Source organism: Heterodontus francisci, chromosome 47 (genome assembly GCF_036365525.1).
Source record: "Heterodontus francisci isolate sHetFra1 chromosome 47, sHetFra1.hap1, whole genome shotgun sequence".
Lineage (NCBI taxonomy): Eukaryota > Metazoa > Chordata > Chondrichthyes > Heterodontiformes > Heterodontidae > Heterodontus > Heterodontus francisci.
This window is the reverse complement of record NC_090417.1, coordinates 20,031,369-20,055,633: the sequence shown is the minus strand read 5'-3', so window position 1 is coordinate 20,055,633 and position 24,265 is coordinate 20,031,369. Positions and strand designations below refer to the sequence as shown.

General features: G+C 48.7%; 1 protein-coding gene across 2 annotated transcripts in view; it reads left to right on the top strand.

Annotated features, from left to right (window-relative positions):
* Positions 1-127: 127 nt before the first annotated feature.
* Positions 128-24,265, top strand: part of LOC137357236 (serine/threonine-protein phosphatase 2B catalytic subunit gamma isoform-like) — a 66,302-nt gene continuing 42,164 nt past the window's right edge. For both annotated transcript variants that reach the window (XM_068023416.1, XM_068023415.1), the window contains exon 1: positions 128-249. In XM_068023416.1, coding sequence (XP_067879517.1) covers positions 160-249 — 90 coding nt within the window. In that variant the 5' untranslated portion in view covers positions 128-159. The remainder of the gene's footprint in view (positions 250-24,265) is intronic.

Here is a 24,265-nt window from a genome sequence, read left to right as displayed (position 1 = left end):
TTTGCTCTCGCTGGGTCTGTGAGATGGTCAAGCTGATCCGGGGGTGTGGGATAGTCAGGCTGATGGCAGTGCCTTTCCCAAGTGCTCCCTATCAATTTGCTCTCTCTGTTTTTCTGCCTTTCAGTCTGTGGTGACATTCACGGTCAGTTCTTTGACCTAATGAAGCTGTTTGATGTGGGTGGACCACCTAGCAGCACTCAGTATCTCTTCCTTGGAGACTACGTGGATCGTGGCTACTTCAGCATTGAGGTGAGTTACGGAGTCTGTGTGCCTGGCCGCCGAGCAGCTGGCGAGAGGCTGTAGACCATCCTGTTCAAAATCTGAATGGGTATTGATCTTGCATTCGACCATAGCCCTGTTATTTCTGTACCTGGGATGGAGCTTTCAATATCAGTTCAAATAGAATGCATACATTGGAGCACTGATTCAGCTCATTGTACTGCAGGCTGGCAGTGACTTGCCGCAATGTCAACTACCCAATGGCTTTATGTTTGGGGACTGAAGGAAAGGGCAGGAGGGTCAAGCTTGGAGCAAAGTTCAGATGCTGGGATCCCGTCAAAGAAGTAATTTATCTTTCCTGCTTCAGATTCTGAGTGACCTGCTGTGTATTTCCAGTATTTTAAAAGAACTGGATGACCTGGATTCAGCAAATGAGTCAGCCTTCAAGATGATCATATTTAACAAAAACTACAAGCTGGTGACTTTGAAGCTGTTGGATTGTCATAAAAAACCCAACTGATGTGTTCATGACCTTTCGGGAAGGAAACCTGCTGTCCCTCCCCGGTCTTGCCTGCACATGACTCCAACGCGACCCGTTGTCTGACTTGGCCCAGCAAGCCCCTCCTTTGTATTCAGTTCATGAAGGCTGATCACCACCACCTTCTCTGGGCCCAATCATGGGGAATAAATCCTGGCCACATCCCGAGAATGAAGAGAAGAAAGTGAGTCTGATGGAGCAATCGGGCTGTTCAATCAGGGTTTGCCAATTAGCAGAACAAGGGCAGTCAAATCAATCAGTATTATATCGGCTCTTTCACATTGGGAGGAATAATTACTCAACACATGATGAACTAGGCAGCGGGAGTGATGGTAGATCTAGCGCTCACCATGTCCAGCCATTGCAGAGTAACAAGGTCAGGCAGCAGACGAAAGAAAGGAAGCAGACAGGTCAGGCAGCAGACGAAAGAAAGGAAGCAGACAGGTCAGGCAGCAGACGGAAGAAAGGAAGCAGACAGGTCAGGCAGCAGACGGAAGGAAGAAAACAAGCAGACGGGTCAGGCAGCAGACGGAAGGAAACAAGCAGACGGGTCAGGCAGCAGACGGAAGAAAACAAGCAGACAGGTCAGGCAACAGACGGAAGAAAACAAGCAGACGGAAGGAAGGAAGCAGACAGGTCAGGCAGCAGACGGAAGAAAACAAGCAGACGGAAGGAAGGAAGCAGACAGGTCAGGCAGCAGACGGAAGGAAAGAAGCAGACAGGTCAGGCAGCAGACGGAAGGAAGGAAACAAGCAGACGGGTCAGGCAGCAGACGGAAGGAAACAAGCAGACGGGTCAGGCAGCAGACGGAAGGAAACAAGCAGACGGGTCAGGCAGCAGACGGAAGGAAACAAGCAGACGGGTCAGGCAGCTGACGGAAGGAAACAAGCAGACAGGTCAGGCAGCAGACGGAAGGAAGGAAGGAGACAGGTCAGACAACAGACGGAAAGAAGGAAGCAGACGGGTCAGGCAGCAGACGGACTGAAACAAGCAGACGGGTCAGGCAACAGACGGAAGGAAACAAGCAGACGGGTCAGGCAGCAGACGGAAGGAAACAAGCAGACGGGTCAGGCAACAGACGGAAAGAAACAAGCAGACACGTCAGGCAACAGACGGAAGAAAACAAGCAGACAGGTCAGGCAACAGACGGAAGAAAACAAGCAGACAGAAGGAAGGAAGCAGACAGGTCAGGCAGCAGATGGATGGAAACAAGCAGACGGGTCAGGCAGCAGACGGAAGGAAACTAGCGGACGGGTCAGGCAGCAGACGGAAGGAAGGAAACAAGCAGACGGGTCAGGCAACAGACGGAAAGAAACAAGCAGACAGGTCAGGCAACAGACGGAAGAAAACAAGCAGACGGAAGGAAGGAAGCAGACAGGTCAGGCAGCAGATGGATGGAAACAAGCAGACGGGTCAGGCAGCAGACGGAAGGAAACTAGCGGACGGGTCAGGCAGAGATGGAAGGAAGGAAGCAGACAGGTCAGGCAGAGACGGAAGGAAGGAAGCAGACAGGTCAGGCAGCAGATGGATGGAAACAAGCAGACGGGTCAGGCAGCAGATGGATGGAAACAAGCAGACGGGTCAGGCAGCAGATGGATGGAAACAAGCAGACGGGTCAGGCAGCAGACGGAAGGAAACTAGCGGACGGGTCAGGCAGAGATGGAAGGAAGGAAGCAGACAGGTCAGGCAGAGACGGAAGGAAGGAAGCAGACAGGTCAGGCAGCAGATGGATGGAAACAAGCAGACGGGTCAGGCAGCAGATGGATGGAAACAAGCAGACGGGTCAGGCAGAGATGGAAGGAAGGAAGCAGACGGGTCAGGCAGCAGATGGATGGAAACAAACAGACGGGTCAGGCAGAGATGGAAGGAAGGAAGCAGACAGGTCAGGCTGAGACGGAAGGAAGGAAGCAGACATGTCAGGCAGAGACGGAAGGAAGGAAGCAGACAGGTCAGGCAGCAGATGGATGGAAACAAGCAGACGGATATTAGAATATTAGATATTAGAATATTACAGCGCAGTACAGGCCCTTCGGCCCTCGATGTTGCTCCGACCTGTGAAACCATCTGACCGACACTATTCCATTTTCATCCATATATCTATCCAATGACCACTTAAATGCCCTTAAAGTTGGCGAATCTACTACTGCTGCAGGCAAGGGCGTTCCACGCCCTTACTACTCTCTGAGTAAAGAAACTACCTCTGACATCTGTCCTATATCTATCACCCCTCAACTTAAAGCTATGTCCCCTCGTGTTTGCCATCACCATCCGAGGAAAAAGACCTCTCACTATCCACCCTATCTAACCCTCTGATTATCTTATATGTCTCTATTAAGTCACCTCTCCTCCTCCTTCTCTCCAACGAAAACAACCTCAAGTCCCTCAGCCTTTCCTCGTAAGACCTTCCTCCATACCAGGCAACATCCTAGTAAATCTCCTCTGCACCCTTTCCATAGCTTCCACATCCTTCCTATAATGCGGTGACCAGAACTGCACGCAATACTCCAGGTGCAGTCTCACCAGAGTTTTGTACAGCTGCAGCATGACCTCTTGGCTCCGAAACTCGATCCCCCTACTAATAAAAGCTAACACACCATATGCCTTCTTAACAGCCCTATTAACCTGGTTAGCAACCTTCAGGGATTTATGCACCTGGACACCAAGATCTCTCTGTTCATCTACACTACCAAGAATCTTCCCATTAGCCCAGCACTCTGCATTCCTGTTACTCCTTCCAAAGTGAATCACCTCACACTTTTCCGCATTAAACTCCATTTGCCATCTCTCAGCCCAGCTCTGCAGCCTATCTATGTCCCTCTGTACCCTACAACATCCTTCGGCACTATCCACAACTCCACCGACCTTAGTGTCATCTGCAAATTTACTAACCCACCCTTCTACACCCTCTTCCAGGTCATTTATAAAATGACAAACAGCAGTGGCTCCAAAACAGATCCTTGCGGTACACCACTAGTAACTAAACTCCAGGATGAACATTTGCCATCAACCACCACCCTCTGTCTTCTTTCAGCTAGCCAATTTCTGATCCAAAGCTCTAAATCACCTTCAACCCCATACTTCCGTATTTTCTGCAATAGCCTACCATGGGGAACCTTATCAAACGCCTTACTGAAATCCATATACACCACATCCACTGCTTTACCCTCATCCACCTGTTTGGTCACCTTCTCGAAAAACTCAATAAGGTTTGTGGAGGCACGACCTACCCGTCACAAAACCGTGCTGACTATCTCTAATGAACTTATTCTTTTCAAGATGATTATAAATCCTGTCCTCTTATAACCTTTTCCAACATTTTACCCACAACCGAAGTAAGGCTCACAGGTCTATAATTACCAGGGCTGTCTCTACTCCCTTCTTGAACAAGGGGACAACATTTGCTATCCTCCAGTCTTCCGGCACTATACCTGTCGACAATGACGACATAAAGATCAAGGACAAAGGCTCTGCAATCTCCTCCCTGGCTTCCCAGAGAATCCTAGGATAAATCCCATCTGGCCCAGGGGACTTATCTATTTTCACACTTTCCAAAATTGCTAACACCTCCTCCTTGTGAACCTCAATCCCATCTAGCCTCGTAGCCTGAATCTCAGTATTCTCAACAACATTTTCTTTCTCTACTGTAAATACTGACGCAAAATATTCATTTAACACTTCCCCTATCTCCTCTGATTCACACACAACTTCCCACTACTATCCTTGATTGGCCCTAATCTAACTCTAGTCATTCTTTTATTCCTGATATACCTATAGACAGCCTTAGGGTTTTCCTTGATCCTATCCGCCAATGACTTCTCGTGTCCTCTCCTTGCTCTTCTTAGCTCTCCCTTTAGATCCTTCCTGGCTAGCTTGTAGCTCTCAAGCGCCCTAACTGAGCCTTCACGTCTCATCCTAACATAAGCCGCCTTCTTCCTCTTGACAAGCGCTTCAACTTCTTTAGTAAACCACGGCTCCCTTGCCCGACAACTTCCTCCCTGCCTGACAGGTACATACTTAACAAGGACACGCAGTAGCTGCTCCTTGAATAAGCTCCACATTTCGATTGTGCCCATCCCCTGCAGTTTCCTTCCCCATCCTACGCATCCTAAATCTTGCCTAATCGCATCATAATTTCCTTTCCCCCAGCTATAATTCTTGCCCTGCGGTATAACCTGTCCCTGCCATCGCTAAGGTAAACCTAACCGAATTGTGATCACTGTCACCAAAGTGCTCACCGACATCTAAATCTAACACCTGGCCGGGTTCATTACCCAGTACCAAATCCAATGTGGCATCGCCCCTGGTTGGCCTGTCTGCATACTGTGTCAGAAAAACCCTCCTGCACACACTGGACAAAAACTGACCCATCTAAAGTACTCGAACTATAGTATTTCCAGTCGATATTTGGAAAGTTAAAGTCCCCCATAACAACTACCCTGTTACTCTCGCCCCTGCAAGTTCCCCTCAGCAGACGGAAGGAAACAAGCAGACGGGTCAGGCAGCAGACGAAGGAAACAAGCAGACAGGTCAGGCAGAGACGGAAGGAAGGAAGCAGACAGGTCAGGCAGCAGATGGATGGAAACAAGCAGACGGGTCAGGCAGCAGATGGATGGAAACAAGCAGACGGGTCAGGCAGCAGACGGAAGGAAACTAGCGGATGGGTCAGGCAGAGATGGAAGGAAGGAAGCAGACAGGTCAGGCAGAGACGGAAGGAAGCAGACAGGTCAGGCAGCAGATGGATGGAAACAAGCAGACGGGTCAGGCAGAGATGGAAGGAAGGAAGCAGACGGGTCAGGCAGAGACGGAAGGAAGGAAGCAGACAGGTCAGGCAGCAGATGGATGGAAACAAGCAGACGGGTCAGGCAGCAGATGGAAGGAAACAAGCAGACGGGTCAGGCAGCAGACGGAAGGAAACTAGTGGACGGGTCAGGCAGAGATGGAAGGAAGGAAGCAGACAGGTCAGGCAGAGACGGAAGGAAGGAAGCAGACAGGTCAGGCAGAGACGGAAGGAAGGAAGCAGACAGGTCAGGCAGAGATGGAAGGAAGGAAGCAGACAGGTCAGGCAGAGACGGAAGGAAGGAAGCAGACAGGTCAGGCAGAGACGGAAGGAAGGAAGCAGACAGGTCAGGCAGAGATGGAAGGAAGGAAGCAGACAGGTCAGGCAGAGATGGAAGGAAGGAAGCAGACAGGTCAGGCAGAGACGGAAGGAAGGAAGCAGACAGGTCAGGCAGCAGATGGATGGAAAGAAGCAGACGGGTCAGGCAGCAGATGGATGGAAACAAGCAGACGGGTCAGGCAGCAGACGGAAGGAAACTAGCGGACGGGTCAGGCAGCAGATGGATGGAAACAAGCAGACGGGTCAGGCAGCAGATGGATGGAAACAAGCAGACGGGTCAGGCAGCAGATGGATGGAAACAAGCAGACGGGTCAGGCAGCAGACGGAAGGAAACTAGCGGACGGGTCAGGCAGCAGACGGAAGGAAACAAGCAGACGGGTCAGGCAGCAGACGAAGGAAGGAAGCAGACGGAAGGAAGGAAGCAGACGGGTCAGGCAGCAGACGGAAGGAAGGAAGCAGACGGGTCAGGCAGCAGACGGAAGGAAGGAAGCAGACGGGTCAGGCAGCAGACGGAAGGAAGGAAGCAGACGGGTCAGGCAGCAGACGGAAGGAAGGAAGCAGACGGGTCAGGCAGCAGACGGAAGGAAGGAAGCAGACGGTGAAATTACAGAGGTGTTACGGATCAAATTTTGAATCTAAAATAAGCTGCTTCTGCCCATTAGGAAATAAAGTATTTCTGTTGTTTGCGACATCAAACTCTGCTCTGTGCCTGTTGTCAGGATAGCAGCATTGAACTGAAGGAGCATGTTCTTCATCTCTCATCAGATCAGTGTTAGTTGTTCACTTTGCCCAATTCACCACTTCCTACTTTCAATGTCGTATCTGTATGTTCATGTATTGAAATTGATGAGATCAATTTGATTTTGGTGATTCAAATGTGTTTTTGGTCAGTTGGGTGTCAAATGTGCAGCAACTATCAACAGGCTGAATAATCTCCAAACCAGACAACTAAGGCATCTGCAGGATTTTTGCTGACCTTGATGTAGAATGTTGGGGTACTGTCCATTTCTGGAGAACCTGGGCACAGGTTTTTAAGTATTTTTTTTCATGGGATGTGAGCATCATTGGCACTGCCACCATTTATTGCCCATCTCTAATTGCTCTTGAGAAGGTGGTGTTAAGCTGCCTTCTTGAACCACCGCAGTCCATTTGGGGTAGGTACACCCACAGTGCTATGAGGAAGGGAGCTCCAGGATTTTGACCCAGTGATAGTGAAAGAACGCCGCTATCGTTCCAAGTCAGGATGGTGTGTGGCTTCGAGGGGAACTTGCAGGTGGTAGTGTTCCCTTGCGTCTGTTGCCCTTGTCCTTCTAGTTGGTAAAGGTCGCGGGTTTGAAGGTGTGGTCCAAGCCTTGGTGCATTGCTGCAGTGCATCTTGCAAATGGTACACACTGCTGCCACTGTGTGTTGGTGGTGGAGGAGTGAATGTTCAAGGTAGTAGCTGGACTGTCGATCAAAGTGGGCTGCACAACAGATTGGCGTGAGGCAAAGCTTTTGTTTATCTCAAGAAGTGGGGGTCATCATTGCCCATCCCTGTTTTGCCCTGCAAAAGTGTTGGTGGGCCTTGATAAATGGCTGTGTGGTTTAATAGTGCAGAAGGGGCTGATTCACACTGTGCTTGGTGGGGGAAAGAGGTGTGATAGCTGCTGGGGTGTTTCCCTCCTGCTTGTCCCAATTTGATCACTTGTAGTTATTGGGAACTGCATGGATCGAAGGGTGAAGGATGCTGATGAGCCAGATCTTGTGGATGAGCTGTGGACATTGACCAGTCATTATCAGTACCTAATATAGGTGTTTGATAGACCCTATCAGCCACTCAGTTTCAATCTTCTATTGCTGGGCAAGCCAGCTCAGCCCAGACAGCCTGCTTATCTTTTGCACTTTGGGAGGTGCTTAAGAATTGTCCACCCAGTACATGGCAATAGCAGGTCAGACTCCTCATTCAGCATTGAAAGGACTCTGGAAGATGTGACAACGAGCATGACCCAGGGGAAAGTCGGGAACGGAGTGCCACGGTCCCCGTGAGCACAGTCATGATCACGATCCGCCAGCAAGTGATCGACCCACCAGCTCGAGGGGCACAACTATAGTGCCTCCTGTCACCTCAACAGTCGGCACTGAACCTGGGACATAAACAGCGAGCATCCTAACTTGCATCTAGTGTCGAATCGAACATCTGAACAAGGCTATATGTATTTCTATGGGACAAAGCAGCAAACTATTGGGGAGAGGGGCTGCAGACTGACAGTGTTAGGGAGCTGTATTAACATCAGCACAGATACAGTCAGTAACACGGGTCTTTCGGGGAGAGAGGGGTTACTGAGAGACAATGTGAGGGAGCTGGATTAACATCAGCACAGATACAGTCAGTAACACAGGTCTTTCGGGGAGAGAGGGGTTACTCAGTGACAATGTGAGGGAGCTGGATTAACATCAGCACAGATACAGTCAGTAACACAGGTCTTTCGGGGAGAGAGGGGTTACTGAGTGACAATGTGAGGGAGCTGGATTAACATCAGCACAGATACAGTCAGTAACACAGGTCTTTCGGGGAGAGAGGGGATACTGAGTGACAATGTGAGGGAGCTGTATTAACATCAGCACAGATACAGTCAGTAACACAGGTCTTTCGGGGAGAGAGGGGTTACTGAGTGACAGTGTTAGGGAGCTGGATTAACATCAGCACAGATACAGTCAGTAACACAGGTCTTTCGGGGAGAGAGGGGTTACTGAGTGACAATGTGAGGGAGCTGGATTAACATCAGCACAGATACAGTCAGTAACACAGGTCTTTCGGGGAGAGAGGGGTTACTCAGTGACAATGTGAGGGAGCTGGATTAACATCAGCACAGATACAGTCAGTAACACAGGTCTTTCGGGGAGAGAGGGGTTACTCAGTGACAATGTGAGGGAGCTGGATTAACATCAGCACAGATACAGTCAGTAACACAGGTCTTTCGGGGAGAGAGGGGTTACTCAGTGACAATGTGAGGGAGCTGGATTAACATCAGCACAGATACAGTCAGTAACACAGGTCTTTCGGGGAGAGAGGGGTTACTGAGTGACAGTGTTAGGGAGCTGGATTAACATCAGTAGAGATACAGTCAGTAACACAGGTCTTTCGGGGAGAGAGGGGTTACTGAGTGACAATGTGAGGGAGCTGTATTAACATCAGTAGAGATACAGTCAGTAACACAGGTCTTTCGGGGAGAGAGGGGTTACTGAGTGACAATGTGAGGGAGCTGGATTAACATCAGCACAGATACAGTCAGTAACACAGGTCTTTCGGGGAGAGAGGGGTTACTGAGTGACAATGTGAGGGAGCTGGATTAACATCAGCACAGATACAGTCAGTAACACAGGTCTTTCGGGGAGAGAGGGGTTACTGAGTGACAATGTGAGGGAGCTGTATTAACATCAGCACAGATACAGTCAGTAACACAGGTCTTTCGGGGAGAGAGGGGTTACTGAGTGACAATGTGAGGGAGCTGGATTAACATCAGCACAGATACAGTCAGTAACACGGGTCTTTCGGGGAGAGAGGGGTTACTGAGTGACAATGTGAGGGAGCTGTATTAACATCAGCACAGATACAGTCAGTAACACGGGTCTTTCGGGGAGAGAGGGGGTTACTGAGTGACAATGTGAGGGAGCTGTATTAACATCAGCACAGATATAGTCAGTAACACAGGTCTTTCGGGGAGAGAGGGGTTACTGAGTGACAGTGTTAGGGAGCTGTATTAACATCAGCACAGATACAGTCAGTAACACGGGTCTTTCGGGAGAGAGGGGTTACTGAGTGACAATGTGAGGGAGCTGGATTAACATCAGCACAGATACAGTCAGTAACACAGGTCTTTCGGGGAGAGAGGGGTTACTGAGTGACAATGTGAGGGAGCTGGATAACATCAGCACAGATACAGTCAGTAACACGGGTCTTTCGGGGAGAGAGGGGTTACTGAGTGACAATGTGAGGGAGCTGTATAACATCAGCACAGATACAGTCAGTAACACGGGTCTTTCGGGGAGAGAGGGGTTACTGAGTGACACTGTGAGGGAGCTGGATTAACATCAGCACAGATACAGTCAGTAACACAGGTCTTTCGGGGAGAGAGAGAGGGGTTACTGAGTGACAATGTGAGGGAGCTGTATTAACATCAGCACAGATACAGTCAGTAACACGGGTCTTTCGGGGAGAGAGGGGTTACTGAGTGACAATGTGAGGGAGCTGTATTAACATCAGCACAGATACAGTCAGTAACACAGGTCTTTCGGGGAGAGAGGGGGTTACTGAGTGACAATGTTGAGGGAGCTGTATTAACATCAGCACAGATACAGTCAGTAACACAGGTCTTTCGGGGAGAGAGGGGTTACTGAGTGACAGTGTTAGGGAGCTGGATTAACATCAGCACAGATACAGTCAGTAACACAGGTCTTTCGGGGAGAGAGGGGTTACTGAGTGACAATGTGAGGGAGCTGTATTAACATCAGCACAGATACAGTCAGTAACACAGGTCTTTCGGGGAGAGAGGGGTTACTGAGTGACAATGTGAGGGAGCTGTATTAACATCAGCACAGATACAGTCAGTAACACAGGTCTTTCGGGGAGAGAGGGGTTACTGAGTGACAATGTGAGGGAGCTGGATTAACATCAGCACAGATACAGTCAGTAACACGGGTCTTTCGGGCAGAGAGGGGTTACTGAGTGACAATGTGAGGGAGCTGTATTAACATCAGCACAGATACAGTCAGTAACACAGGTCTTTCGGGGAGAGAGGGGTTACTGAGTGACAATGTGAGGGAGCTGGATTAACATCAGCACAGATACAGTCAGTAAACACGGGTCTTTCGGGCAGAGAGGGGTTACTGAGTGACAATGTGAGGGAGCTGGATTAACATCAGCACAGATACAGTCAGTAACACAGGTCTTTCGGGGAGAGAGGGGTTACTGAGAGACAATGTGAGGGAGCTGTATTAACATCAGCACAGATACAGTCAGTAACACAGGTCTTTCGGGGAGAGAGGGGTTACTGAGTGGACAATGTGAGGGAGCTGGATTAACATCAGCACAGATACAGTCAGTAACACAGGTCTTTCGGGGAGAGAGGGGTTACTGAGTGACAGTGTTAGGGAGCTGTATTAACATCAGCACAGATACAGTCAGTAACACAGGTCTTTCGGGGAGAGAGGGGTTACTGAGTGACAGTGTTAGGGAGCTGGATTAACATCAGCACAGATACAGTCAGTAACACAGGTCTTTCGGAGAGAGAGGGGTTACTGAGTGACAATGTGAGGGAGCTGGATTAACATCAGCACAGATACAGTCAGTAACACAGGTCTTTCGGGGAGAGAGGGGTTACTGAGTGACAATGTGAGGGAGCTGGATTAACATCAGCACAGATACAGTCAGTAACACAGGTCTTTCGGGGAGAGAGGGGTTACTGAGTGACAATGTGAGGGAGCTGGATTAACATCAGCACAGATACAGTCAGTAACTCAGGTCTTTCGGGGAGAGAGGGGTTACTGAGTGACAATGTGAGGGAGCTGTATTAACATCAGCACAGATACAGTCAGTAACACAGGTCTTTCGGGGAGAGAGGGGTTACTGAGTGACAATGTGAGGGAGCTGGATTAACATCAGCACAGATACAGTCAGTAACACAGGTCTTTCGGGGAGAGAGGGGTTACTGAGTGACAGTGTTAGGGAGCTGGATTAACATCAGCACAGATACAGTCAGTAACACAGGTCTTTTGGGGAGAGAGGGGTTACTGAGTGACAATGTGAGGGAGCTGTATTAACATCAGCACAGATACAGTCAGTAACACAGGTCTTTCGGGGAGAGAGGGGTTACTGAGTGACAATGTGAGGGAGCTGTATTAACATCAGCACAGATACAGTCAGTAACACAGGTCTTTCGGGGAGAGAGGGGGTTACTGAGTGACAATGTGAGGGAGCTGTATTAACATCAGCACAGATACAGTCAGTAACACAGGTCTTTCGGGAGAGAGGGGTTACTGAGTGACAATGTGAGGGAGCTGGATTAACATCAGCACAGATACAGTCAGTAACACAGGTCTTTCGGGAGAGAGGGGTTACTGAGTGACAATGTGAGGGAGCTGTATTAACATCAGCACAGATACAGTCAGTAACACAGGTCTTTCGGGGAGAGAGGGGTTACTGAGTGACAATGTGAGGGAGCTGTATTAACATCAGCACAGATACAGTCAGTAACACAGGTCTTTCGGGGAAGAGGGGTTACTGAGTGACATTGTGAGGGAGCTGTATTAACATCAGCACAGATACAGTCAGTAACACAGGTCTTTCGGGGAGAGAGGGGTTACTGAGTGACAATGTGAGGGAGCTGGATTAACATCAGCACAGATACAGTCAGTAACACGGGTCTTTCGGGGAGAGAGGGGTTACTGAGTGACAATGTGAGGGAGCTGTATTAACATCAGCACAGATACAGTCAGTAACACAGGTCTTTCGGGGAGAGAGGGGTTACTGAGTGACAATGTGAGGGAGCTGTATTAACACAGCACAGATACAGTCAGTAACACAGGTCTTTCGGGGAGAGAGGGGTTACTGAGTGACAATGTGAGGGAGCTGGATTAACATCAGCACAGATACAGTCAGTAACACGGGTCTTTCGGGGAGAGAGGGGTTACTGAGTGACAATGTGAGGGAGCTGTATTAACATCAGCACAGATACAGTCAGTAACACAGGTCTTTCGGGGAGAGAGGGGTTACTGAGTGACAATGTGAGGGAGCTGTATTAACATCAGCACAGATACAGTCAGTAACACGGGTCTTTCGGGGAGAGAGGGGTTACTGAGAGACAATGTGAGGGAGCTGGATTAACATCAGCACAGATACAGTCAGTAACACAGGTCTTTCGGGGAGAGAGGGGTTACTGAGTGACAATGTGAGGGAGCTGCGATTAACATCAGCACAGATACAGTCAGTAACACAGGTCTTTCGGGGAGAGAGGGGTTACTGAGTGACAATGTGAGGGAGCTGTATTAACATCAGCACAGATACAGTCAGTAACACAGGTCTTTCGGGAGAGAGGGGTTACTGAGTGACAATGTGAGGGAGCTGTATTAACATCAGCACAGATACAGTCAGTAACACAGGTCTTTCGGGGAGAGAGGGGTTACTGAGTGACAATGTGAGGGAGCTGGATTAACATCAGCACAGATACAGTCAGTAACACAGGTCTTTCGGGAGAGAGGGGTTACTGAGTGACAATGTGAGGGAGCTGGATTAACATCAGCACAGATACAGTCAGTAACACAGGTCTTTCGGGGAGAGAGGGGTTACTGAGTGACAATGTGAGGGAGCTGGATTAACATCAGCACAGATACAGTCAGTAACACAGGTCTTTCGGGGAGAGAAGGGTTACTGAGTGACAATGTGAGGGAGCTGCATTAACATCAGCACAGATACAGTCAGTAACTCAGGTCTTTCGGGGAGAGGGGTTACTGAGTGACAATGTGAGGAGCTGGATTAACATCAGCACAGATACAGTCAGTAACACAGGTCTTTCGGGGAGAGAGGGGTTACTGAGTGACACTGTGAGGGAGCTGGATTAACATCAGCACAGATACAGTCAGTAACACAGGTCTTTCGGGGAGAGAGGGGTTACTGAGTGACAATGTGAGGGAGCTGGATTAACATCAGCACAGATATAGTCAGTAACACAGGTCTTTCGGGGAGAGAGGGGTTACTGAGTGACAGTGTTAGGGAGCTGTATTAACATCAGCACAGATACAGTCAGTAACACAGGTCTTTCGGGGAGAGAGGGGTTACTGAGTAACAATGTGAGGGAGCTGTATTAACATCAGTAGAGATACAGTCAGTAACACAGGTCTTTCGGGGAGAGAGGGGTTACTGAGTGACAATGTGAGGGAGCTGGATTAACATCAGCACAGATACAGTCAGTAACACGGGTCCTTTCGGGGAGAGAGGGGTTACTGAGTGACAATGTGAGGGAGCTGGATTAACATCAGCACAGATACAGTCAGTGACACAGGTCTTTCGGGGAGAGAGGGGTTACTGAGTGACAGTGTTAGGGAGCTGGATTAACATCAGCACAGATACAGTCAGTAGCACAGGTCTTTCGGGGAGAGAGGGGTTACTGAGTGACAATGTGAGGGAGCTGTATTAACATCAGCACAGATACAGTCAGTGACACAGGTCTTTCGGGGAGAGAGGGGTTACTGAGTGACAATGTGAGGGAGCTGTATTAACATCAGCACAGATACAGTCAGTAACACAGGTCTTTCGGGGAGAGAGGGGTTACTGAGTGACAATGTGAGGAAGCTGGATTAACATCAGCACAGATACAGTCAGTAACACAGGTCTTTCGGGGAGAGAGGGGTTACTGAGTGACAATGTGAGGGAGCTGTATTAACATCAGCACAGATACAGTCAGTAACACAGGTCTTTCGGGGAGAGAGGGGTTACTGAGTGACAATGTGAGGGAGCTGTATTAACGTCAGCACAGATACAGTCAGTAACACAGGTCTTTCGGGGAGAGAGGGGTTACTGAGTGACAATGTGAGGGAGCTGGATTAACATCAGCACAGATACAGTCAGTAACACAGGTCTTTCGGGGAGAGAGGGGTTACTGAGTGACAATGTGAGGGAGCTGTATTAACATCAGCACAGATACAGTCAGTAACACAGGTCTTTCGGGGAGAGAGGGGTTACTGAGTGACAATGTGAGGGAGCTGTATTAACATCAGCACAGATACAGTCAGTAACACAGGTCTTTCGGGGAGAGAGGGGTTACTGAGTGACAATGTGAGGGAGCTGGATTAACATCAGCACAGATACAGTCAGTAACACAGGTCTTTCGGGGAGAGAGGGGTTACTGAGTGACAATGTGAGGGAGCTGTATTAACATCAGCACAGATACAGTCAGTAACACAGGTCTTTCGGGGAGAGAGGGGTTACTGAGTGACAATGTGAGGGAGCTGTATTAACATCAGCACAGATACAGTCAGTAACACGGGTCTTTCGGGGAGAGAGGGTTACTGAGTGACAATGTGAGGGAGCTGGATTAACATCAGCACAGATACAGTCAGTAACACAGGTCTTTCGGGGAGAGAGGGGTTACTGAGTGACAATGTGAGGGAGCTGTATTAACATCAGCACAGATACAGTCAGTAACACAGGTCTTTCGGGGAGAGAGGGGTTACTGAGTGACAATGTGAGGGAGCTGGATTAACATCAGCACAGATACAGTCAGTAACACAGGTCTTTCGGGGAGAGAGGGGTTACTGAGTGACAATGTGAGGGAGCTGTATTAACATCAGCACAGATACAGTCAGTAACACAGGTCTTTCGGGGAGAGAGGGGTTACTGAGTGACAATGTGAGGGAGCTGGATTAACATCAGCACAGATACAGTCAGTAACACAGGTCTTTCGGGGAGAGAGGGGTTACTGAGTGACAATGTGAGGGAGCTGGATTAACATCAGCACAGATACAGTCAGTAACACAGGTCTTTCGGGGAGAGAAGGGTTACTGAGTGACAATGTGAGGGAGCTGCATTAACATCAGCACAGATACAGTCAGTAACTCAGGTCTTTCGGGGAGAGAGGGGTTACTGAGTGACAATGTGAGGGAGCTGGATTAACATCAGCACAGATACAGTCAGTAACACAGGTCTTTCGGGGAGAGAGGGGTTACTGAGTGACAATGTGAGGGAGCTGTATTAACATCAGCACAGATACAGTCAGTAACACAGGTCTTTCGGGGAGAGAGGGGTTACTGAGTGACAATGTGAGGGAGCTGTATTAACATCAGCACAGATACAGTCAGTAACACAGGTCTTTCGGGGAGAGAGGGGTTACTGAGTGACACTGTGAGGGAGCTGGATTAACATCAGCACAGATACAGTCAGTAACACAGGTCTTTCGGGGAGAGAGGGGTTACTGAGTGACAATGTGAGGGAGCTGGATTAACATCAGCACAGATATAGTCAGTAACACAGGTCTTTCGGGGAGAGAGGGGTTACTGAGTGACAGTGTTAGGGAGCTGTATTAACATCAGCACAGATACAGTCAGTAACACAGGTCTTTCGGGGAGAGAGGGGTTACTGAGTGACAATGTGAGGGAGCTGTATTAACATCAGCACAGATACAGTCAGTAACACAGGTCTTTCGGGGAGAGAGGGGTTACTGAGTAACAATGTGAGGGAGCTGTATTAACATCAGTAGAGATACAGTCAGTAACACAGGTCTTTCGGGGAGAGAGGGGTTACTGAGTGACAATGTGAGGGAGCTGGATTAACATCAGCACAGATACAGTCAGTAACACGGGTCTTTCGGGGAGAGAGGGGTTACTGAGTGACAATGTGAGGGAGCTGGATTAACATCAGCACAGATACAGTCAGTAACACAGGTCTTTCGGGGAGAGAGGGGTTACTGAGTGACAATGTGAGGGAGCTGGATTAACATCAGTAGAGATACAGTCAGTAACACAGGTCTTTCGGGGAGAGAGGGGTTACTGAGTGACAATGTGAGGGAGCTGGATTAACATCAGCACAGATACAGTCAGTAACACAGGTCTTTCGGGGAGAGAGGGGTTACTGAGTGACAATGTGAGGGAGCTGTATTAACATCAGCACAGATACAGTCAGTAACACAGGTCTTTCGGGGAGAGAGGGGTTACTGAGTGACAATGTGAGGGAGCTGTATTAACATCAGCACAGATACAGTCAGTAACACAGGTCTTTCGGGGAGAGAGGCGTTACTGAGTGACAATGTGAGGGAGCTGGATTAACATCAGCACAGATACAGTCAGTAACACAGGTCTTTCGGGGAGAGAGGGGTTACTGAGTGACAGTGTTAGGGAGCTGTATTAACATCAGCACAGATACAGTCAGTAACACGGGTCTTTCGGGGAGAGAGGGGTTACTGAGTGACAATGTGAGGGAGCTGGATTAACATCAGCACAGATACAGTCAGTAACACAGGTCTTTCGGGGAGAGAGGGGTTACTGAGTGACAATGTGAGGGAGCTGGATTAACATCAGCACAGATACAGTCAGTAACACAGGACACAGGTTGGGGGAGTTATTGTGAGGGATTGAGAACTCAGCTGGAACAGTGTGATGAGACACCTCCTCCTGTAATGGTGTTTTTCGTTAACAGGATCAAGTAGGAGTATCTTGGATTGCTGCTGTTTATTAGTGATCAGGTTAAACAAGATAAATGAAACGTCGGCTCACAGCTCAGTCACGGTGCACCTGTTCATGGCAACCGGCAAATGTGTGCCACAGAGCAGGTATCACCGCTGCAGCAGCCTGTCACATCCCTCACACTGTCACTCAGTAACCCCTCCCCCCAGCAGCCTGTGCTACTGACTGTATTGTTAGTATCTAATCAGTTCTATTAATGGATGTTAAATACCTAGTAATTGAAGGTAATGGGGTGAATGGGTATTGGGTGTTGATTAATTAATTCGACTCAAATGTCTGTATAAAGAAGAGCCACCCAGCACCGGCGGGGTGATGTTCGGAGTGGTGAAGTCAGCTCGGTGGCAAGCAATGAATAGTCTCCATCGAAGCATCCTAGTCTCAGTATCTTCTTCACAAACAGGCTTGGAAGTTTTTCTAACAGATATCTCTGCTAATGTTAATCCACCTCGCTCACACTGTCACTCAGTAACTCCTCCCCCAGCACCCTGTGTATCTGACTGTATCTCCATGGATGTTAATCGTCCGAATTAGGCGCAGAAGTCCCTCTAGCCTGCTCTGCCGTTCAATAAGATCATGGCTGATCTGTTTGTGTCTCAAATTCCACACTCCCATTTACCTCCGATAACCTTTGATTCCTTTGCATAACAAGAATCTATCTACCTCCACTTGAAAAATATTCAAAGACCCCGCCTCCACCACCTTCTGAGGCTGAGTTCCAAAGTTGCACAAACCTTCTGAGAGAAAAAATTTCTGCTCATCTGTATCCTAAAAGGGTGACCCCTAATTTTCAAACAGTGCCTCCTAATTCTGGACTCACCCACAAGAGGAAAAATCCTCTCCACATCCACCTTGTCAATACCGTTCAGGTCTTTAATCAACTCTCCCCTTACTCTTCTAAACTCCAGTGAAAACAAGCCCAGTTTGTCCAACCTTTCCTCAGAAGACAACCCACTCGTTTCAGCTGTCAATCTCGTAAACCTTCTCTGAACTGCCTCCAATGCATTTACATCATTCCTTAAATAAGGAGACCAAAACTGCACACAGTATTTGAGATGTGGTCTCACCAATGCCCTGTATAACTGAAACATAACATCCTCACTTTTATTTTCAATTCCTCTCGTAATGAGGGATAGCATTCCATTAGCTTTCTTTAATACTTTCTGTACCTGCACACAAACTTTTTGTGACTCATGCACCACAACACCAAGATCCCCCTGCATCTCGGAATTCTGCAGTCGGTTTTCGTTTAAGTAATACTCTGCTTTTTACCGATGCAACTGTTTTCTGCTTCTCCCCCTTCTTGAAGAGAGAGGGGTTATATTTGCTACTTTCCAGTCTGATGGAACCTTTACAGAATCTAGCGAATCTTGAAAGATTAACACCAATGCATCTACTACCTCATTAGCCATCTCTTTTAAGAACCTAGGATGAAGTCCATCAGGACCCGGGGACTTGTCTTCCCGCAGCTCCAACAATTTGCTCAGTACCACTTCCCTGATGATTGTAATTTCTCCAAGTCCCTCTCTTCCTTCCACCTCCTCATTTACAGCTATTACTGGAATGTTTTGTGTATCCCCTATCGTGAAGACAGAAGCAAAGTATTTGTTCATTTCAGCTGCCATTTCCTTATTATCTGCTATTAACTCCCCATTCTCACTCTTTGGAGGACCAACACTCACTTTACTCACTCTTTTCCTTTGTAAATACCTGTAGAAACACTTGCTATTTGTTTTTACATTTCGAGCTAGCTTCCTCTCATACTCTAATTCCTTTCTTCTGATGAACCTTTTCGTCATTCTCTGCTGTTCTTTCTATTCTGAACAATCATCCAATGCAGATCCCTCACACTGTCACTCAGTAACCTCTCTACCCAGCACCCTGTGTTACTGACTGTATCTCTACTGATGTTAATCCAGATCCCTCACACTGTCACTCAATAACCCCTCTCTCCAGCACCCTGTGTATCTGACTGTATCTCTACTGATGTTAATCCAGATCCCTCACACTGTCACTCAGTAACCCCTCTCCCGAGCACCCTGTGTATCTGACTGTATCTCTACTGATGTTAATCCAGATCCCTCACACTGTCACTCAGTAACCCCTCTCTCCCCAGCAGCCTGTGTTACTGACTGTATCTCGACTGATGTTAATCCAGATCTCTCTCACTGTCACTCAGTAACCCCACTCCCCAGCGCCCTGTGTATCTGACTGTATCTCTACTGATGTTAATCCAGATCCCTCACACTGTCACTCAGTAACCCCTCTCACCCAGCGCCCTGTGTTACTGACTGTGTCTCTACTGATGTTAATCCAGATCCCCCTCACTGTCACTCAGTAACCCCTCTCTCTCCAGCACCCTGTGTATCTGACTGTATCTCTACTGATGTTAATCCAGATCCCTCACACTGTCACTCAGTAACCCCTCTCCCCAGCAGCCTGTGTTACTGACTGTATCTCTACTGATGTTGATCCAGATCCCTCACACTGTCACTCAGTAACCCCTCTCCCCAGCAGCCTGTGTTACTGACTGTATCTCTACTGATGTTGATCCAGATCCCTCACACTGTCACTCAGTAACCCCTCTCCCCAGCACCCTGTGTTACTGACTGTATCTCTACTGATGTTAATCAGATCCCTCACACTGTCACTCAGTAACCCCTCTCCCGAGCACCCTGTGTATCTGACTGTATCTCTACTGATGTTAATCCAGATCCCTCACACTGTCACTCAGTAACCTCTCTACCCAGCACCCTGTGTTACTGACTGTATCTCTACTGATGTTAATCCAGATCCCTCACACTGTCACTCAATAACCCCTCTCTCCAGCACCCTGTGTATCTGACTGTATCTCTACTGATGTTAATCCAGATCCCTCACACTGTCACTCAGTAACCCCTCTCCCGAGCACCCTGTGTATCTGACTGTATCTCTACTGATGTTAATCCAGATCCCTCACACTGTCACTCAGTAACCCCTCTCTCCCCAGCAGCCTGTGTTACTGACTGTATCTCGACTGATGTTAATCCAGATCTCTCTCACTGTCACTCAGTAACCCCACTCCCCAGCGCCCTGTGTATCTGACTGTATCTCTACTGATGTTAATCCAGATCCCTCACACTGTCACTCAGTAACCCCTCTCACCCAGCGCCCTGTGTTACTGACTGTGTCTCTACTGATGTTAATCCAGATCCCCCTCACTGTCACTCAGTAACCCCTCTCTCTCCAGCACCCTGTGTATCTGACTGTATCTCTACTGATGTTAATCCAGATCCCTCACACTGTCACTCAGTAACCCCTCTCCCCAGCAGCCTGTGTTACTGACTGTATCTCTACTGATGTTGATCCAGATCCCTCACTGTCACTCAGTAACCCCTCTCCCCAGCACCCTGTGTTACTGACTGTATCTCTACTGATGTTAATCAGATCCCTCACACTGTCACTCAGTAACCCCTCTCCCGAGCACCCTGTGTATCTGACTGTATCTCTACTGATGTTGATCCAGATCCCTCACACTGTCACTCAGTAACCCCTCTCCCCAGCAGCCTGTGTTACTGACTGTATCTCTACTGATGTTGATCCAGATCCCTCACACTGTCACTCAGTAACCCCTCTCCCCAGCACCCTGTGTATCTGACTGTATCTCTACTGATGTTAATCCAGATCCCTCACACTGTCACTCAGTAACCCCTCTCCCGAGCACCCTGTGTATCTGACTGTATCTCTACTGATGTTAATCCAGATCCCTCACACTGTCACTCAGTAACCCCTCTCTCCCCAGCAGCCTGTGTTACTGACTGTATCTCGACTGATGTTAATCCAGATCTCTCTCACTGTCACTCAGTAACCCCACTCCCCAGCGCCCTGTGTATCTGACTGTATCTCTACTGATGTTAATCCAGATCCCTCACACTGTCACTCAGTAACCCCTCTCACCCAGCGCCCTGTGTTACTGACTGTGTCTCTACTGATGTTAATCCAGATCCCCCTCACTGTCACTCAGTAACCCCTCTCTCTCCAGCACCCTGTGTATCTGACTGTATCTCTACTGATGTTAATCCAGATCCCTCACACTGTCACTCAGTAACCCCTCTCCCCAGCAGCCTGTGTTACTGACTGTATCTCTACTGATGTTGATCCAGATCCCTCACACTGTCACTCAGTAACCCCTCTCCCCAGCAGCCTGTGTTACTGACTGTATCTCTACTGATGTTGATCCAGATCCCTCACACTGTCACTCAGTAACCCCTCTCCCCAGCACCCTGTGTTACTGACTGTATCTCTACTGATGTTAATCAGATCCCTCACACTGTCACTCAGTAACCCCTCTCCCGAGCACCCTGTGTATCTGACTGTATCTCTACTGATGTTAATCCAGATCCCTCACACTGTCACTCAGTAACCCCTCTCTCCCCAGCAGCCTGTGTTACTGACTGTATCTCGACTGATGTTAATCCAGATCTCTCTCACTGTCACTCAGTAACCCCACTCCCCAGCGCCCTGTGTATCTGACTGTATCTCTACTGATGTTAATCCAGATCCCTCACACTGTCACTCAGTAACCCCTCTCACCCAGCGCCCTGTGTTACTGACTGTGTCTCTACTGATGTTAATCCAGATCCCCCTCACTGTCACTCAGTAACCCCTCTCTCTCCAGCACCCTGTGTATCTGACTGTATCTCTACTGATGTTAATCCAGATCCCTCACACTGTCACTCAGTAACCCCTCTCCCCAGCAGCCTGTGTTACTGACTGTATCTCTACTGATGTTGATCCAGATCCCTCACACTGTCACTCAGTAACCCCTCTCCCCAGCAGCCTGTGTTACTGACTGTATCTCTACTGATGTTGATCCAGATCCCTCACACTGTCACTCAGTAACCCCTCTCCCCAGCACCCTGTGTTACTGACTGTATCTCTACTGATGTTAATCAGATCCCTCACACTGTCACTCAGTAACCCCTCTCCCGAGCACCCTGTGTATCTGACTGTATCTCTACTGATGTTAATCCAGATCCCTCACACTGTCACTCAGTAACCTCTCTACCCAGCACCCTGTGTTACTGACTGTATCTCTACTGATGTTAATCCAGATCCCTCACACTGTCACTCAATAACCCCTCTCTCCAGCACCCTGTGTATCTGACTGTATCTCTACTGATGTTAATCCAGATCCCTCACACTGTCACTCAGTAACCCCTCTCCCGAGCACCCTGTGTATCTGACTGTATCTCTACTGATGTTAATCCAGATCCCTCACACTGTCACTCAGTAACCCCTCTCTCCCCAGCAGCCTGTGTTACTGACTGTATCTCGACTGATGTTAATCCAGATCTCTCTCACTGTCACTCAGTAACCCCACTCCCCAGCGCCCTGTGTATCTGACTGTATCTCTACTGATGTTAATCCAGATCCCTCACACTGTCACTCAGTAACCCCTCTCACCCAGCGCCCTGTGTTACTGACTGTGTCTCTACTGATGTTAATCCAGATCCCCCTCACTGTCACTCAGTAACCCCTCTCTCTCCAGCACCCTGTGTATCTGACTGTATCTCTACTGATGTTAATCCAGATCCCTCACACTGTCACTCAGTAACCCCTCTCCCCAGCAGCCTGTGTTACTGACTGTATCTCTACTGATGTTGATCCAGATCCCTCACTGTCACTCAGTAACCCCTCTCCCCAGCACCCTGTGTTACTGACTGTATCTCTACTGATGTTAATCAGATCCCTCACACTGTCACTCAGTAACCCCTCTCCCGAGCACCCTGTGTATCTGACTGTATCTCTACTGATGTTGATCCAGATCCCTCACACTGTCACTCAGTAACCCCTCTCCCCAGCAGCCTGTGTTACTGACTGTATCTCTACTGATGTTGATCCAGATCCCTCACACTGTCACTCAGTAACCCCTCTCCCCAGCACCCTGTGTATCTGACTGTATCTCTACTGATGTTAATCCAGATCCCTCACACTGTCACTCAGTAACCCCTCTCCCGAGCACCCTGTGTATCTGACTGTATCTCTACTGATGTTAATCCAGATCCCTCACACTGTCACTCAGTAACCCCTCTCTCCCCAGCAGCCTGTGTTACTGACTGTATCTCGACTGATGTTAATCCAGATCTCTCTCACTGTCACTCAGTAACCCCACTCCCCAGCGCCCTGTGTATCTGACTGTATCTCTACTGATGTTAATCCAGATCCCTCACACTGTCACTCAGTAACCCCTCTCACCCAGCGCCCTGTGTTACTGACTGTGTCTCTACTGATGTTAATCCAGATCCCCCTCACTGTCACTCAGTAACCCCTCTCTCTCCAGCACCCTGTGTATCTGACTGTATCTCTACTGATGTTAATCCAGATCCCTCACACTGTCACTCAGTAACCCCTCTCCCCAGCAGCCTGTGTTACTGACTGTATCTCTACTGATGTTGATCCAGATCCCTCACACTGTCACTCAGTAACCCCTCTCCCCAGCAGCCTGTGTTACTGACTGTATCTCTACTGATGTTGATCCAGATCCCTCACACTGTCACTCAATAACCCCTCTCCCCAGCACCCTGTGTTACTGACTGTATCTCTACTGATGTTAATCCAGATCCCTCACACTGTCACTCAGTAACCCCTCTCCCCAGCACCCTGTGTTACTGACTGTATCTCTACTGATGTTAATCCAGATCCCTCACACTGTCACTCAGTAACCTCTCTCTCCAGCAGCCTGTGTTACTGACTGTATCTCTACTGATGTTAATCCAGATCCCTCACACTGTCACTCAGTAACCCCTCTCCCCAGCACCCTGTGTTACTGACTGTATCTCTACTGATGTTAATCAGATCCCTCACACTGTCACTCAGTAACCTCTCTCTCCAGCAGCCTGTGTTACTGACTGTATCTCTACTGATGTTGATCCAGATCCCTCACACTGTCACTCAATAACCCCTCTCCCCAGCACCCTGTGTATCTGACTGTATCTCTACTGATAATCCAGATCCCTCACAATGTCACTTAGTAACCCCTCTCCCCCCAGCACCCTGTGTATCTGACTGTATCTCTACTGATGTTAATCCAGATCCCTCACACTGTCACTCAGTAACCCCTCTCCCGAGCACCCTGTGTATCTGACTGTATCTCTACTGATGTTAATCCAGATCCCTCACACTGTCACTCAGTAACCCCTCTC